Here is an 18,203-nt window from a genome sequence, read left to right as displayed (position 1 = left end):
TTTTATTTAGAAGATTGATAAAACTATGATACAACCCGAAATCCTAAGCCGGTTTGCATACAAAGTCCTGTAGACCCTAATAAGACTGGGCCAACTAGCCAGAACGTGGGCTTATTGAGGCATACAAGAACTCGAGAGCATTTTCAAGTCGGCATCAATGGTTTTATGTTTAGGATTTTTGAATCGCTAAAAAACTTTGATAAAATTAAAATTGTTACTTGGGTTGTTTCCCATAGCTTAAAACATGTAATCACGATGAACTAAAAATAGTATCGCAAAACCACCATACTTTGTCAAAAATAAACGTAACGTCATCAAAAGTTCCCCCGATCGATCTCATGACTATGCTCAATTAGCCATTTTGCTATAAAAACTTAATACTCTACATCACAATCATTTAAAAGCAACAAAAAATAGTTCCAAACTAATTGATTACTCATTCCTTCGCCTCAACCACACAACAGCACGTGAAAGCATAAACAAAACAATCCTTTCCTCGCGACGACGACGGGAGGACCTCGGCAACATGTGCTACGAATTTCCTTTCTCACGCAAACGCTGAGAAACAACATCTGATGCTCTCCGCAAGCATTTTCCCGATATTCCACGCGCGCGCGTTTTCACTCTCAATGCACCTCTTATCACTCTCGCACCGCCGTCGATCGCACCGGAGCACGCGAGAGCAATTGCATCCTTCGTCCAATCACCGCCCGCTCTCGCCACGTTTCGCTCCCACGTTTGGTTTGGCGCGCTTCTACGGGGACGTTGATTGGTTGGGTCGCTTTGATGGGTACGAGAGTGAGCTAGGGAGCGAGAGTGAGCCGCCTTACGCGCGTGGACCATGCTTATTTTGTGTGCAGCAGTTCGGCGACGGCGGTGGTTCAGCTTAGCCACTAGGACCGACTGACTGACTGGTGGCGAAAATTTTAACACAGTTAAGTAACGAGACGCAGCACCGCTGCGGCAACAGTTCAAGCTCGGACCGCAAACTGGTCACATCGCTTCTTTGATGAACACGATAGTTGTGCCACGAATTTCGGCTAATTTTTCTTTGAATGAGATTGCACCGCCACGTTTGAGGAGATAGTTATCCGGATAGTTGATTGGAACGTGAAATTTTTCATTTTTTGGGATTGTGCATATTTCGATGGTTGTAACTGGCGCGGATTTCGCGTGGATGGTGTTTTGAAGGAAACGTGGAATTCGGTGTCCTCGAGACAAGTGATTATAGCTGCCAATACAGTAGTTAGTGACTGGTGTGAAAAGCGCGGCTATAAAAATAAATCAAAAATTTGAGTGTCAGTTTTTTGGGGAGGAAAATTACGGTGGGACGAGAAGAGCACCGAGTGCAAGTGCATCGCCACATTCGCATGCAAGTAGTGAAACGAAGAATCGGGAGAAAAAGCAAATAAATAAAATAGCAGTGCGGAGGCAAATATAAGCAGATAAAATTAAAACATTTTCTGACAAGTTCGACGAAGTCGGAAAGGCGGTCGAGGCGAAAGGAAGACGCTTAAGAATTCGGCCTTTGGGTGATACACGTCTTTTTGGAGGCATATGCGGTTTTATGAAAAGCACGAGAGGTTCGATCGTTATCAACGCAAACGAAAACGTGTTCCACTATAGGACCGAGCGAGTCCATATCTCAGGTGGGAAGAAAATAAATACAGGTTCGTGAATATTTGTACAAGAGTGCTTGGCGCCTGGGAAGAAGTAGAAAATTGTGGTGGCGCTCTCAGAACAAGTGGTTATCGAAAAGATTGTTTGTGTCGAAGCAGTCGTAAGAAGAAACCCGAACAAATTTGCATATCGCGTATTCTGCTAAACCTAATTCAGAGTGATTGTGTGAGTTTGTTCGACGGCGGCTGAAAATACCTATCAGCCTTCGCTTCACCGAGAGTGCATTTCTCGACGCCTTTTCTGCCTCCTACATCGTCCGGCGCTGGAACGCACAATTTAAAAGTATAATCCATCCAACTGAAACACTCGTAGAAATTATACTTTGGGTGATCACGCAGCTCCCGTAGTATGGCTTGACGTGTCCAACTACCTACCGACTCCATCAACACTTGCGGAAACAACGATCAATTAACGCTAATAACCGTACAACCAAGTTACGTCCCGAACACCCCGACACATACTATGAACTATGGGTAAACCGGTGCAAAGCAGACAACCTCCGGACACCGGTGGCCTTCACCAGCATCCGACGACGACGACGACAGCTCCAATCCCAAATCCCCCAGCCATCGAAACTTGCGTCAACTGCAAGCGAACCCGGCATCCACTCCCGCATCACAGACACTCCCACCGATATCCCCACCACTACCAGCATCCCCATCTCCATTCGATATCTCCGTCCACCAAATTCGGACGGCTCCTTCTTAGTCGTAGCAGTAATTTATCGAAATTCCTGATTTTATTGTTCCTATCGATCTGTGATAACCGGGCGTGTCGGACGCTCCCAACCCTGGCCGAGGCCGCTTCCGTAGACAGTAGCAGTACCAGTAGTACCACCGTTCCCATTCTGGCGGCCACCATCGCCGCCAGTAGCAGTAGTAGTAGCAGTACCACCCCTAGCAGTAGCAGCAGCACCAGCAGCAGTAGTCAGAACGAAGTTTCAAGTGATAGTGAAAGTAGTGTGGTGGCGTCGGTGGCGGCGACGTCGTCGTCGTTCAATCGAACCAAACTGCAGGAGATCGTCATGGAGGGACTAGGGCTGAGTGAGATTCCAGACGTTCGCGCGGTAAGTAACCTGCTGCACATGGTTAAGGCATGGGGTTTTTTAATTGTTACTTATGTATAGATAAGGCGGATAATCAAATGGACGACGAGAGAAGAAGCGTGTGGTGCTTCTGTGTAACAGCCGTTTTACTTGTGTTCTAAAGAGATATTTGAATGGGAATTAAATTGTTGACTTCCGTTTGTATGGTTGCTAGAAAGTGGTGATATCATGTTTGGGTGATCGCTTGGTTTGGGTATATTTGTGAACAATTTAATTAAAATTAATGGCTTTTCACTGGGACCCTCTCGTTCAATTTCACTTCATTACAAGTTGGGTAACATACCTTGAGAGCCCGAAAACTTGGACCGTTTTTATAAATTATTTCAACACGTTTCATAGGTTTGAACCTTCAAAATAAACGAATAAGCAAAAATAAATGTTTAGGCTGAGTGAACCAGTTATTGCCATAGTGGTTCCCTAATTTTATTTGAAATAATTCAAAATTTTGCACCACTTCAAGAGTTTTAATGATAAGACACATTTAAATTCTTGGTTTTAGAACTTCCATAACAGGTCAAAGCTTTAAAACTTTCTAAATATACAATACGGTCAAATAGGAAACCACTATGGCGATTACTGGTACACTTACCCTGCATTGTAAGACAAGTCTCAAAGCAGATTTGATATTTCTATCGGTTATTCCTTTGACATTTTTTTTTTTTTGAGAATTTATTCGGCAATTTATTCGGAGATTTTTTCGGCAAGTCCTTCGAATGTGTTTTTGTTAATTCCTTTTGCTTTTTTTCAGAAACTTCTTCGGAAATTTATTTACAGTTTACTGAGAAGCTTGTTTGTCATTTCGTCCGATCCCCTTTTGATCCCTCTCAGCATTTTTTTTTTTTGTTTTGAGAATTATTTTTTACTGTCATTTTTATATTTTCACATTTTTGTGAGTGTATCGAGAGCCGGATTCGATCCCAGGTCCTCAGCGTGATAGTCACGGGCTTTAAGGAGAAATATCAGAGAACACAAATATGGCTGCCACAATGTCCGACTTGGACCCCTACTCACGTTTCTGAAAGCACCAATCTTCAAAATTCGCAAACAAATGCGTTCGATTTGGAAAAGCTGCCACTTTTTTCAAGTGAGCAAAGCCAGGATAAACAAGTGCGGCTTAGTTCGTCAGATTTGTGCTTCTAAAGTTTGTATGCAAAATGTCAATGGAATTTCTTGATGTTTCACCTTAACCATCACAGCAAGTTCGCTCCACTTCTTTGAGATTTTTTTCGGTAATTTAGGAAATCTCACGCATTTTTTGAAAATTGCTTTAGCGGAATTCTTTTGGTGTTTTTTTTTAGAATTGTTTTAAATTTTTTTTTGAATTTCTCCAAAAACTCTTCCGGCAGTGCCTTTTTATAAATGACGTAACATTTTTAACATTTTTTTTTGTCGTATAAACGAGATTTTTAACCTTAGACTAGTTCATCTCGGGATCCACGTTTTACTTCCTTTCCGAAGGAAGAACTCACATTTTAAGAGTATGTCGGGAGTGGGATTCGATCCCAGGTCCACGGCGTGATAGTCTTGTGTTCTAACCACCACACCAGGTCCGCTCCACTTTAACGCTCTTTTGAGCCCTATTCCCTAAGTCAGATACTCCCTCCTCCCCCCAAGGATGGGAACACTCACTTGGAAAGAGTTACACTCACTTGCAGTTTTCTCAACTCAGAAGCGGGCAATCATGAAACGATGTATGGACGACTTTTACCTTGTGATTTCGTCTAAAACTTTGCCGAATAGAGTAGGGGTCGCACACGCATACCGAAGTCGTGAGGGAGCTGCGAAGGCAACTCTCCACGAGGTGAACCTTAGGAATCGTGTGCGAACCCTACTCTATTCGGCTAAGTGTTAGACGAAATCACAAGGCAAAAGTCGTCCATACATCGCCTCTTGATTGCACGCTTCGGAGCTGAGAAAATAGCAAGTGAATGTAACTCGTTGCTAGTGAGTGTTCCCATCCCTGCCTTCCCCTTAAACGCAACGTCATATAGGGATGGTCCCTGTGGGAGTTCCTTCGGTAATGCCTTGGCCAATTCATTCGGCAATGATGTGGGAATTTCATCGGAAGTTCCTCTGGAAATTTCGACGACAATTTCTTTCAAATTTCTCCAGCGTTCTTTATCAATGTCGTTTGGAATTCCTTCGGAAAAATTTCTTTGAAGGATCTATCAGTAATTTCAATGTCATTCCTTTAGCAAGTCTTTCGACAATTTCTTATTGAACTCTTCAGTAGGTATGCCTATGGTAGTTTATATACGAATTTGACGAAATTTCTCCACGAGTTTCAATAGAAATTTCGCTTGAAAACTTCTTCAGTTATTACTTTGCCAACATTTTTGGTAATTACTAAAATTCTTCCAACAATTCTTTTGGTTCTTTAAAGATTCCTCCGACAAATTTCTCCAAGATTTTTTTTTGTAATTTTTTTTAGAATTTCTTCAAATATTCCATCGAAACATGTTTCGAAAATGCCTTTGAGAATTTATTCAGCATTTTTGTTTTTTTTTGAGAATTTCTCGGGCTTGGTCTTTGGAACTTCCTCAAGAAATTCATTTTTGAAATTCCTTATAAGATTATTTCAGCAGAAACTCCAAGTTCTCCATACAATCTTCAGTCATAAACTGTGAACTGTGGTTAAATATTTTACAAAAATTCTTTCACAATGACACTTCTAAAGGTCCCAAACCCATGTTCAATTTTTCTCATCCCATAAAATCAAATTTTGTAAAATTTTGTCGAGTAGTGTTTTTGACGGGAACTATTGCAACGGCGGCCAGGGATGTTTATATTGGAGATCAAAGAAAGGTTACAGGGGCGTTTCAGGGGGTCCCAGGGGGTTTCAGCGGGGTACCAGGAGATCTCAGGGGTTTGAGTGGGTTTGAGGGGTTTTTCGAAAGAATTTCAGGGAGTTTCAGATGATTTTCGACGGGTTTTGTAGGCGTTACAAGTACGTTTTCAGGGGTTTCCGAAGGTATCGTGTGCGTTACATGGGGTCCAAGTGGGTCTCAAGGGGCCTTCGCAGGCATTTCAGGAAGTCTCAGAGCATTTCAGGCTGGTTTCAAAGGCGTTGGGGGTTTTGGAGCCTCTTAAGTGCGTTATATAGGGCCCGAGGGGGCTTAAGGGAGATTTTGGAAGTTTCAGAGCGTTTTGGTGGTATTCAGATACGTTACGCAGGCGTTTTCGGGGCTTCCAGACTCCAGAGCCTCTCAGGTGCGTTACATGGGGTCCGAATGGCTTCAAGGGGGATTTCAGAAGCATATCAGGAAGTTTCAGAGCATTTTTCAGATGCGTTACGGAGGAGTTTTCGGGGGGTTTTGGAGTCTGTCAGGTGCGTTACTTGGGGTCCGATGGGATTTTGAGGGCATTATACTGCCGTGTGCAGCATAGTTGTCCCATGTTCTATGGGAATCCCTATTAACATGGGACAACTATGCAGCAGACGGCAGTACAGGAAGATTCAGAGTATTTTTGGTGCGATTCAGAGGCGTTAGGAACAGAGTTGATGTACACGTGCTGTAGTCCCATGTACGGGAGCCACATTGCAGGCAAGCTCCCAGGAGCACAGTACATTTTGAGACTGAAAGTTGTGCGCCTCATTTTTCTCAAGATGTGTCTCATGAGCTTCGTCTCATGCCCTGATTAAATTAGAAAATTTTACGACAAAAACTTCCTAAACGAACGAGAATTGAAACCTTAACCTTTGCATTGAGAGTCTCTAGTCGTATCGCATAGACCAACCAGACACTTGAGTTGTGTACGGAAAAAAAGTTGTTGAGGTTCTTCGTTACCAAGAAGTTGTTTTTCACCTTAGATACCAACAGCTCACGCAGCGCATGAGACGAGCTCCCCGGGAGCTATGTGCTTAGCTCGCACCCACCAGATTTTCGTGAGCCTCCTAGCAGCGCAGCACACTGCGATTTTGAAGAGCTGTGAGACAATTTGGTGGGAGGCTCGCTGTCACATTTATGTACACATGAGCAATTGGAAACTCTGGTTAGGAAGGCGTTTTCAGGGCTTTCGAAGCCTCTCAGCTGTGTTACATGGGGTTCGAGGGAGTTCCGGGGAGCCTTGTGGAGGCATTCAGAAGGTTTCAGAGGATTTTTGAAGACCCTGAAATACCCTTCGATTTGAAGGTGTTCTTGAAACCCCCCAATACGACCCTGGCCCAAAATACCTCGAAACGCTCCTGAAACCTTCGTAATCCCATTGAAACGTCTTTAAAATCATCATAATCAATTTGAATCCCCTGAAACGCACCTAAAAACCCCTTGAAACGCCCCCGAAATGCTATCAAATGCCCTTAAAACCTCTAGGAACACCCTTCAAAGGTTACTGAAACTCTTTTAGCCGTTTAGAGCCGGAGGGGTCAATATGACCGCGGCGATGAACTCGAGTATAACAAACGTATTCGAGTCCAGCGAGGTAGTGGCACCAGTGGCGAAACTATTCGGCTCCAGAGGGTTAAATGACTCTGAAATGCTTCGAACTCCTTGAAACGCCCTTTGAAGGCTCATGGGATTCCTTGAGTTGCCCTCAAAGCCCCTTGAAACGTCCCTGAAACCCCCTTAATACAATTGAAATGCTCCTGAATTCGATGTAACCCCATTAAAATGCCTGCCATCAAATCTAGATGAAACGCCCTTAAAAGGCTCCTCAAATTCCCTGAAATAACACCTTAAAACGCCCCTGAAGCCCCTCGGAACTCCCCCTATCTGGAAACTTTCTGGAAACCCCCTTAGACCCATTTGGAATACCCATGAGCAAGACCTGTTCTTACGAACGGTTCTAGCTTCGCGATAGATTAACCAATCGAGCTCAAATTTGTATCAATGATGCACATATAATAGGTTGACAAACAGTTAAAATTTGAGAATTTTTAATACTCTCTATAAGTAGTTAAAGAATGTTGAACTTTTTTTTTTGAGAGAAAAAAATGTTTATCCCAAAAATTTTGGTCACCCCCTGTATGCCAGATACCTGATGCTTGTTATTTTTTTTTCAAGATCTCCGGTACCTGGTATTGCAGCTTTCCAGTATGCTAAGCAGGATTCACTACGGAATCCGTGGCAATCATTTGGAGAAATTCTGATAAATTTTTCGAAATATACAGCAACTTCTCCTCGGATCTTCTACGAATTTCTTGTAAGAAGGAAAAAAATCTTGCTTGATTGGTAGCGGAAGCATTGATTTCAGTCTATATGACAATGACTGGTGAAACTTACACTTCTTATCTATATATATAAAAATGAGTTTGAAGTCCCTTTGAGGCAACAAAAGTCACGAACGGCTGAACTGATCAGCATGACTCTTGCACGGTTCGATTCGTATTCGTGGTGGCTGTGTTTCTCTCTCTCTCTCTCTTCTTGGCGTAACGTCCTCATTGGGACAAAGCCTGCATCTCAGCTTAGTGTTCTATGAGCACTTCCACAGTTATTAACTGAGAGCTTCCTCTGCCAATGACCATTTTGCATGCGTTTATCGTGTGGCAGGCACGAAAATACTCTATGCCCAAGGAAGTCAAGGAAATTTCCTTTACGAAAAGATCCTGGACCGACCGGGAATCGAACCCGTCACCCTCAGCATGGTCATGCTGAATACCCGTGCGTTTACCGCCTCGGCTATATGGCTGTGTTTATATGTAATAAAAAGATACGAAAATCAACTAAAAAGTAAAAAAACTGTGAAAGTAATGATTTTTCATGAATCGAGAAGAAATTCAACAGGATCGAAATGAAACCAATCTAGAGTGCTGTGCTAAAATGACCTCCACAGTTGTCAAACCACTGCAACCTGGCAAGACAAAGTTTGCCGGGACAGCTAGTTTAAGATAAAAATCGAATTTGTTATTTTGTTTGATTTGGCGTATATCAAATATCCGCCCATTCCTTAGCCTCAGTTCAGATCTCCCCAAAAAAGTCTTCCACTAGCGCCGTTACCCCAGCAGTGTCTGGTTGCATCGGTCGGGAAAAACGTAAATAAATAAAATCTCAATTCAGTCATAATTGAGATAATTTTCTCCGCTCAAACTATCGAAAACCAGCACATAGGGAAGACACTTCCTACCAAGCCTTCCACGATACATTTATGCTGTTTTCATTAGTGGTCTGGTCTGGTTTCCTCCGAAAGGCTGTAGAGAGCAATCACATCTCTAGGTCTGAGCAAATAGTGATTACTTCTCCCGGTCATTTTCAAACCGTTCCCTCAGAAATGAAGTGAAGAAAATGTTCCAAAACTAAGTTTGGATGTGTAGCTGAAGGTACATGTGAATCAGTGTGGCAGGTATGTAGCGAGCACGCTGAGAAAAGCATCGATCGCAGTCGTATGGCTACTTGTCGTCGTCGATGATGACTTGGGAGGGTTTAAATTTAGAACATGGATGCCATTAATTTAATAATGCGAACTAATGGGCAAAGTGTACGCAATGAGGACTGAATAAACATACTGCTGCTGCTGCGTACTGGAGGGGTGTGGGACACTGTGGTAATGTCGTCGCAGCGACGACGTGGGATTATACACCGACGATCTAATGAGATCCGATGGAGTGTGGGACAGGATGTCGCGATCTCAAAGTGATCTGTCTACGCGTTTTAATCATATTACAAGTGACTCAAGGTTTGACGGATGCTATGCCGGGCGGAGACTTCAAAGTTGAACGCCTTAAGGTCAAAGGTTAAAGTAACAAACGCATTAAAATATATTTCTTCCTCTTCATGGGTTAAATACCTTGTAAAGCACAACATCCTTCAGGTTGCAAGACAATGTGGGGAAGGAGAAGGAAGTGGTGATTACAATCGTTTGTATCCACATCAGACCGAATGTACCTCTGCGCCTGCACAAACTGGTTGGCAGATGGTTCACACATTAGTGCGTGGATGCCAGGTGTAAGGTGATAGATTAGTGCGATTATTACTATGAAGCTAAAGCGGCACAGTTCGCTTGATTGCATAACTCGTAGGCGTTATTTGATAGGTTGACACTATGCTGTGAAAGTTGGAAGGACTTTTCAACCGTTTCTGGTTCTAGCGATGGCTTTGAACATACGAATATACATGGGCTGTATATGTAGAGAGGAGAGCATAGAGAAAGAGGATAGAAAGATACAAAGTAGAAGCTTTCCTCAGGGATTGGACCCAGAACCTTCTGCATATGAATCAGAAGCGGTAGCCACTAGACCAAGCCCGGCATACTATCATGATTTCGCCTGTGGAGGCAAAATGACACGCTTTATCCCAGAAATCTTTGAAAAGATCTTCTGCGGAGCTGTGAATCGTACCAGTCAGTGTAGGATGCTTTTCAAACTCCTTCTGGAATAGAAATAATCTTCAGTCAGTTCTCTTCGGTGATTCAACATGTGCTGTTCCAATTACATAGCTAATCAACTAAAGGAGTACGTTTATTTCCCAAAGACCCGACGGCCGGCGTCCGCCGTCTGCCACTTTTGTTGTCAATTCAATAATTGGGTCTCGACGGCGACCACACGACAACTCGGTTGGACAACGTCTCCCCCGGTGAAATCTATATCTAGAGGCAATTGAGAGCCTAGATATGCATGCACTTATTCATTGATATCGCATAACACCACAACCAGCCCGCCCATTGCGACCACAAAAGAGTTAGCGTTAGATGATGAATTTAATTTTAATTATGCATAACTGCCGTTTGCCGTGACAAGCACGTGAGCGTGTTTGTGCTGTGTATACAGATGTACTTCGAGACGATATACGAAGAAATCCTACACTCATTCAGTCGTCCCCAGACGGAGCACGTTGTGAAGTTGCGAAGGTGGAGAGTGCTTTCTAATTATAATTCAATCAAATCAAGAAAACTAGAAATAGGTAGATTTGCTGAACTCCCACATTTCTTGGGATTCCCTGAACCGAACAGCCGGCGCTGGTTCGTCGATGTCCCCGCTTCAAGACCGTCTAACGAAAACTAGACCAAACCCAGAAGTGGAAATTGGCCGGCTAATCAAATCAATCCAGATTGGCCACATCCATCCACGCGAATAAGTAATGCTTCAAGCACATACGTCAATGAAAATTCACACCTCCGTCATTCCCTTAGTCCGGACGGTCGGACGGTCACCTCCCCGATGATGTCCGGTAAAAACCCAGATAACACCAGATTTATGAGGACTCCGCGAGCGCCACCGTGCCACCACGCTGCTGTGCAGTTAGTACAACCGAAGTAAACGTGTGTCAGAGTCAGAGAGGGCAATCAAAACGCGGTCGCACTGTCAATCATCATCACCAGATCGATGATGTCGACGGCACTGGCACTGCTGCAGCGTGAACGACGATGTTTTCGTGTCACTTTCTGAGGCCACGTTGCAATGGCAAGCTGATCCACGTAGGAGTGACGCATCTAAATGCTTGGGCAATATTTGAAGAAGCTGCAGCTTGCGATGCTTTTTATGCAAATTGTAGCCTACAATGACGCCAAATATGACTGAAATTTGATTCTTTACTTTCAACTTCACTTTCTTAAAAAAACGAAAAGCTGAAAGGTTGCGGTTTGGCTCCTCGTGTTTTCGCTCGATTATCGCCACTTCCGCCTTTCTTCATTCCTTTATTAGTGATCTGCTGTGTGAAGGACCATTCTACCGAGGCGTCTTCCAGACGCTTTAGTAAGAATAAGGTAAATGCTTACGGATGCCCGCAAAATTCACATTCGAACGATTGCTAACGATTTTAAATACTGATCCAGAAATTATTACCTATACAATATCTATGAAACTGACTATGCGAATGAATTTTAAGGTTAGATGGGGAGTTAAGAAGGGTGAGTGGCTAGGAAAGTTCTAGATTATACCATGCGTGGCTTCAAGGGGCTTTTAGAGGAGTTTTGATGCTTATGGAAGTCTTCCGGGGATTTCGGGGAGCTTCAGAGGATTCAAATGAAGTTTTAAGAGGGCGTTCTAAAGTGTAACAGTGGGCTTGGAGGGAGGGGCTTCAAGAGCCTTCAGGAAATTATAATAAATGTTTACTCAGAGGAGTTTCCGGGTAGGTTCAAGACGTTTCAGGGGGCGTGTGTTATTTTGCCGTGTATTTTGCCTCATAAACCTTCCTTGGGTGAAAACTAACTGAACAAAACTTAGACGACCCAAATCGGACCATTCGTTCGCTAGTTATGCGCGGTGCCACGTATGCCACTGCATTTTTATATATATAGATAGATTCTTAATAGGCCTTTATCTTGCGCATTTGAGTTGGGGTCAAGGGGGTTTCCACGAAGTTCCTTGAGATCAACACAGGGAGGTTCGAAAGAACTTCAGCACAGATAACAGATGTTCACGCTAGTACAAATTTTTCACAGAATCCTGTGTAAATATTCAAAACAATATACGTTGGCTCACTATCGCCATCTACTCAACTGATTGCGGCATTACATCGAACTTGAATGCAAGAATAGTTCAAAGTTCCAGTTTCATACGAGACCGAATGCAATCTTGAGTGAACAACTGCGTAGTGCATGCAATCTTGAAAGCGATCGCTGCCTTTCGATCACTGCGCCATCTCTAAATGATTGCCACATGAGTCTCAGCTGCTCGTAACATACAAAATGGCTGTTGAGCATTTTTACACACATTGCCTATATAAGCATAAACGTCTATTATCTGTGAACTTCAGGGTCGTTCAGTGGCGTTTCAAGGAATTTTAGAGACATTTCAGAAAGTTTCAAGGGCTTTCATGAACGTTTTTAAAACGTTATGGGCGTTTGATAGCATATCAGGGTCGCTTAAACGGCTTTCAGAAGTGATTCGGGGAATTCCTGGAGCCCTTCAATATTATTACTGGTATTTTAGGAGCGTTTCAAGAGTTTTAAGGGCGATTCAGGGGGTCTCAGGACAGACATTACCACAAGAGATTTCCTGAAACCTTTTGAGGTCCATTGAATCGCTCTTGAGACCTCCAGGTACCCTCTGAGAACTCCAGAAACGCTCCTGAGACCTTAAGACTTGAAACTCCCCTGATGTCTCTTGGAACGCCTTTGATACACCGTGAAGCGCCTCATAAACTTCTTGGAACCTTACTGAAACCATCTGTGACCCCTTGAAACTACCTGGGACCTCCAGGTACCACCCCCCAAAGAAACCCCCTTTGATCCCCTCTCCTGAAAAGCCCCTGAGACCCCTGAGACTCCCTGAAACGCCCACGAGAATTCCTGAAATTCCCCTTCAACACCTGAAATGCCCTTGGAAGTCTACTAAAAGCCCTTGGGACGTAATTAAGTTCCTCTAAGACCTCCCGGTACCCTCTGAAACACCCTGAAACGCCCCTGAGACCTCTGAAACACCCTGAAACGCCTTTGAGCACCCCAGAAACACCACTTCGACCTTTTGGTACCTCCCGGGACCCCTTAAAACGCCCCTGAGACCCTTTAAAGCGCCTCTGAGTCTCCCTGAAACCTTCGTGTGGCTGCCTGAAGCGCTCCTGAGATTCCTGAAAGCTCCTAAGTCAACCGGGTTCCCCCTTTACCCCTGAAGTGCAATAAAATAACCAGCATAAAAAGAGGCTTGGAGGAATTTCTTCAGGGTAAATTTGTTTGTCAAGTAATTTATGCCAGCATTCCTCCAGAAAACCGTCCCAAAATTTATCGAAATTCTTCTTGAAGTAACTGGATTTTGTTCTTCTTCGACCCCTTGCAAAGCATTTTACTGCGATTCTATCGCATAGTCTCCACCACTCATTAAGTGAAAATCACGCCAATCGCTACTACAAAACATTCACACATTTGATGCACAAATTATCATTGCTCTTGAAAAAGACAACGGCACGCCAGCTGCAGCTTTACATCCGATGTTCACATGCAAATTTCGAGTAGGCCAGCCGATGCGATGATTCTCGTGGGAAAATGAGTACAACCATTGACCTATCTCTCGCACAGTTTGGTGTTGGAAAACCCGATTGCCATATCCACCAACTATGGTGGAAGTGGCTGCAGCAATATGCACAATCAATGCAAATGCAATGGTGCACATTTGAGCCAAAATCGAATTGGACTGCCATGCCATCGCATCGTATGGAGCCGGCTAGGCAGGCCGTCGAACTATGAATCTGTTGGCAACAGTTTTGGATCAATGATTTAAACGATACTTGACGGCGCTGCTCAGTTCGGCTCGTGGTGGCCATGATTTGGCTTATAAACGGAATCGTTTTTTTTTTAGAAATTGCAAATACACTTTGGCACCTGGTTCCGAATAGTTTAGAACCAGCGGAATCAGAATGACAACGAGGGGGCGGTGACGCCGACGCTGCCTCGGCCGCCGCGCCGGTGAGTTTCATGGAGACCTATCAATTATAATTATGCGGAAAGACTCTTAACATCGTTATCGGTGCATGATGCATGAACAACCGGAGCGCGCAGTACATAGGGAGGCAGAACAGAACCAGAAAGAGTGCTTCAAAGAAGTTGAAAAAAGTATATGGCAAGTGGGCCGCAATGCAAGTTCAAGTGCATCCCTGTGCGGCGCAGGCAATTGTAATGAAAAATTCACACAAAGTCAGTTCCACACAGAAGCAGGACGAAAATCGATGCAACTATAGACAGACGGCGGCACAGTCAGCATAGTGTGTTTATTTCCTGCCATCAATCTGTGTGTGCATTCCATTACAGGAGAAATCGAAAAAACCTTCAGACTTGGAGTGACAACGACAAGCGATAAAAGTAGAACATTCGAAAACAGGAAGGCCGAGGGAAGGTATCGCTTTGAACGTGCAACCTGTGAGCGGCATGTGATGACCGAGTCACCGAGTTTTCGTCACTGGCGTAAAAGTGTTGATCACAGTGGGGAAACAGGACAATGTTATGCCTTGAAAATGTTTAGTGCCTTTGAATGATATATTTCAGGCCAAACATTTCAATAAGTCCTATCTGCATTTGAGAGGCTCTCTTTGTTTACTTTCTCTTTCAATTATTGCAATGTAATGGTACACTTTTCAACTACTTTTGCAGTACAAATCAAAAGACGATTGTTTTGACCATCGTTCAATGCAAGGAGACAATCATAATACAAATAATCAGCTGAGATATTAACGAAAGAGAGGGAAACCAAAGAGAGCCGCTCTTCTGCAGATAGGACCTTTAGACATGTTCGGCCTGATTTATATTACACTAGCTGTCCCGGCAAACGTCGTACAACCTACCTACCGTGTTTTTTGACATACAGCTTCATAGAGAAGTCCCCCGCTGTTTAATTTGTATGAAAGCCCTCCTTCCCAGATAGTCGAGGGGTCTCAGACCATGCCAATCGGTTCAGTAGTTTCCGAATCCATGAGGAATTCATTTACCATAAGGCGCTGTCCATAAACTACGTAGACTAAAATTTGGCAATCTCAGAACCGCACCCCCCTCCCCCTTCGAGAACTTTCGTCCATACAAAATTTTCGAAATTTGTATGGACCGTAGACTTTCGGCAGAACCCTCCCTTCATCAGAATCTACGTAGTTTATGGACAGGCCATAACGAATTCATTTGCCGAAAAACAATACACTTTCCAGTTCCATGTAGTCAAATAAAGTGATTCAATTTATTCAATCCATGACCTAAATCATAAAGCTGCTAGACGCAATATCGATGTATCAAGGCTACCTATAGTCGTGATGATCAAATCATCACCTAGAGGCCAAATAGTAGTAATCCCCAATGACGTTTTGTTGTAAATTTAGCTCAAAAATGTAAACAAACAACAAACAGCGATAACTGACGTGAGCTTATGGCAATGGTAGCATTCTCATGAATCATCATAACACTAGTTTACAAAATAAAACAAAAGTCATGAATTCATATCACGCATAAAAACAATTCATTCATAGTTGCGTCATAAATTCAGGGAATGGTATGCAGGGTCTGATTCAAAACTAAAAATGATCATCAGATTACCGTGTTCAAAATGCTGCAAACTAGTGTAATCCAGCAAAATATCATTCAACTGATGAGATTATATATAAGCTCTGGGCATAGATTATTCAAGTACAGGGGAGACTGGGGAGACTTGATCCTTTTTTCTTAATTTACCTGTAACATTAAGAAAAAACACTATACTAGATCCATTTTTCGTACAGAATGGCAGGTAAACATCTATTGGAAGTTCATGCACAACAGAAGGACTTTAAATTATTGTTAAAGTTTTCAAAACTGTGTTTTTATGGAGGCATGTCTTATGAGGTATTTTTCAAAAATGGGTCACAATTGAGTTTTTAAATTTTGAAAAAAGTAAAAGTTTTTTGATTTTATACGAAAGAGCATCTTTTTCTGAGCCACTATGATTTTTATCAGATTTTTAGAACTTTATTTAGATACCAAAAATCTATTTTAAAGAGATTTTTCGAAATCACCTTTTGACAGCTAGGCAACTGCTTGACAGCTCCGCCCAGTACAAAATGCAACGAAGGGTGATACGACAAATCGCTCCCATACAAATTTCAAATTGATATTTAAATAGGTTCCCGGGCACCAAAATTGATGAAAATTTGGATTTCGGCTTAGTTTGGCATGCAGATTCCGAATATGGAATTATCCCAACATCGCTAAAGAAGCCAATTGATCCCATGTTTAATTAAAAGGGAAAATAACTCCAGAAGCTTCCTGTTCATTTTCTTTTCAAGTTTTCTTACACTTTTGATGAATATGGCGTATTTGAAATTATTAGATTTCCTAAAATAGTGAGGGATATGCCGTATTTTGAAAATGGGGAGACTTGATCCCCCTTTTAATGGTGTGTAATAAAATAATAATTATCTGACACGTTTTATCATTGAATATACTAGAATTCCGAGTAAATAGAGGCTTCCAAATAGAACTTTATTTTTCACATGTATAATGTGTGTATAATCCTCGAGGGATCAAGTCTCCCCATGTAACTGTTGTATACACTAAGCTTAATTAATTGAAATATTTATATAACAACCTTATTTGGATAAATACGTTTGATAGTATTTTATTTATACTAGGTGCTGTGAAGTTTTGACACGATTTGGTTAAATTTTCACAAAGTTATTGAGATTTTTCGGAATCGTCTAAAAGATTTCTGAAGGACTGAAAACAAACCATCAGCCATTAAAAAATAATGCAATACACAATTAAAATCAATTGTAGTCAAAACATTGTCGTCTGTCGTCTGTTTTGAAAAAAATATGCTAGAAGAAAACCGTTTTTGATTCCGAGAAAATATGGGGGGAACAAGTCTCCCCAGGGATCAAGTCTCCTCAGTCTCCCCTACCGACAGTCTAAGATATTTATGCCGAAGCTCATAGTTACGGATTGTATAGTATTTGCCTGACTGTCTGTGGTTGACGCAATAAACATAGTGTCCACCTACACCTTTTATGAAATACGAGAAGAAGAAACTCTGTACTAAACTTCCACAATAAAATAATAGTATGAAACGAGCTCACCAATTGAATTCATGCATGCATCTAAGGGCCCATATAGCCGAGGCGGTAAACGGACGGGTATTCAGCATGACCATGCTGAGGGTGACGGGTTCGATTCCCGGTCGGTCCAGGATCTTTTCGTAAAGGAAATTTCCTTGACTTCCTTGGGCATAGAGCATCTTCGTGCCTGCCACACGATATACGCATGCAAAATGGTCATTGGCAGAGGAAGCTCTCAGTTAATAACTGTGGATGTGCTCATAGAACACTAAGCTGAGAAGCAGGCTTTGTCCCAATGAGGACGTTACGCCAAGAAAAGAGAGAGAGCATGCATCTCTACGTTACTACATTACTAGTTGAACACCGGTTATCTTGTGGAAATTCTTGTGTTCCTTAAACTGAATTTCCGGCAAATGGTACATTCCAAAAACAAATTTTCGAAAAAAAGTTTATTTCAAGAAATGTTACAGTAGCGATGGGCGATTTTGAATCGATGTTCGTATCATCGATGTTTTTGTTTCGATTCATCTATTTTTGAATCGGTGCCACACAAAATCGTCCGCAAATTAATTATTCCTATTCAATTTTTCTTTCGATTCATAAAAGTGAATTCTACATGAGTTGTATAGAATGGATTGTCCTACTTTTGAGGTCCGGTCATGGAATATCACAAACATTAATTTCAAATTTCAAGAACCAATTTATTTCGTCAAATGGAAATTTTAATACCGTGACTTTCTTTTCCAAATTTTCAAACATCTTACATCGCAGTATTATACATATTTACATCGAATCAATGGGAAAGCACCGATTCAAGGCATTCAAATGAATCGACGAATTAATTCTGCCGGCAAAAATCTAATCGATTCACAAACATCGATGTGTCGGACAAATTTGCCCAATGGTACAGAACCATCTTCAAATCTTCTCAAGTGGTTTTGACATGGCAATTTCTTCATATTCCCTGGAAATTTTTCAACGGGTTCTAAACATCCTTCAAAGTTTTTTTTTTTAATTTTTTGAAAATTCTTTTGAAATATTAT

General features: G+C 42.3%; 1 protein-coding gene across 1 annotated transcript in view; it reads left to right on the top strand.

Annotated features, from left to right (window-relative positions):
- Nucleotides 1-852: 852 nt before the first annotated feature.
- Nucleotides 853-18,203, top strand: part of LOC109425700 (uncharacterized) — a 106,786-nt gene continuing 89,435 nt past the window's right edge. The window contains exon 1 of the mRNA XM_019701004.3: nt 853-2,746. Coding sequence (XP_019556549.2) covers nt 2,150-2,746 — 597 coding nt within the window. The 5' untranslated portion in view covers nt 853-2,149. The remainder of the gene's footprint in view (nt 2,747-18,203) is intronic.

The sequence above is a fragment of the Aedes albopictus genome, chromosome 3, assembly GCF_035046485.1.
Source record: "Aedes albopictus strain Foshan chromosome 3, AalbF5, whole genome shotgun sequence".
NCBI classification, from domain to species: domain Eukaryota; kingdom Metazoa; phylum Arthropoda; class Insecta; order Diptera; family Culicidae; genus Aedes; species Aedes albopictus.
Note: the sequence above shows the minus strand (reverse complement) of the source record. Positions and strands in the feature narration are given on the sequence as shown.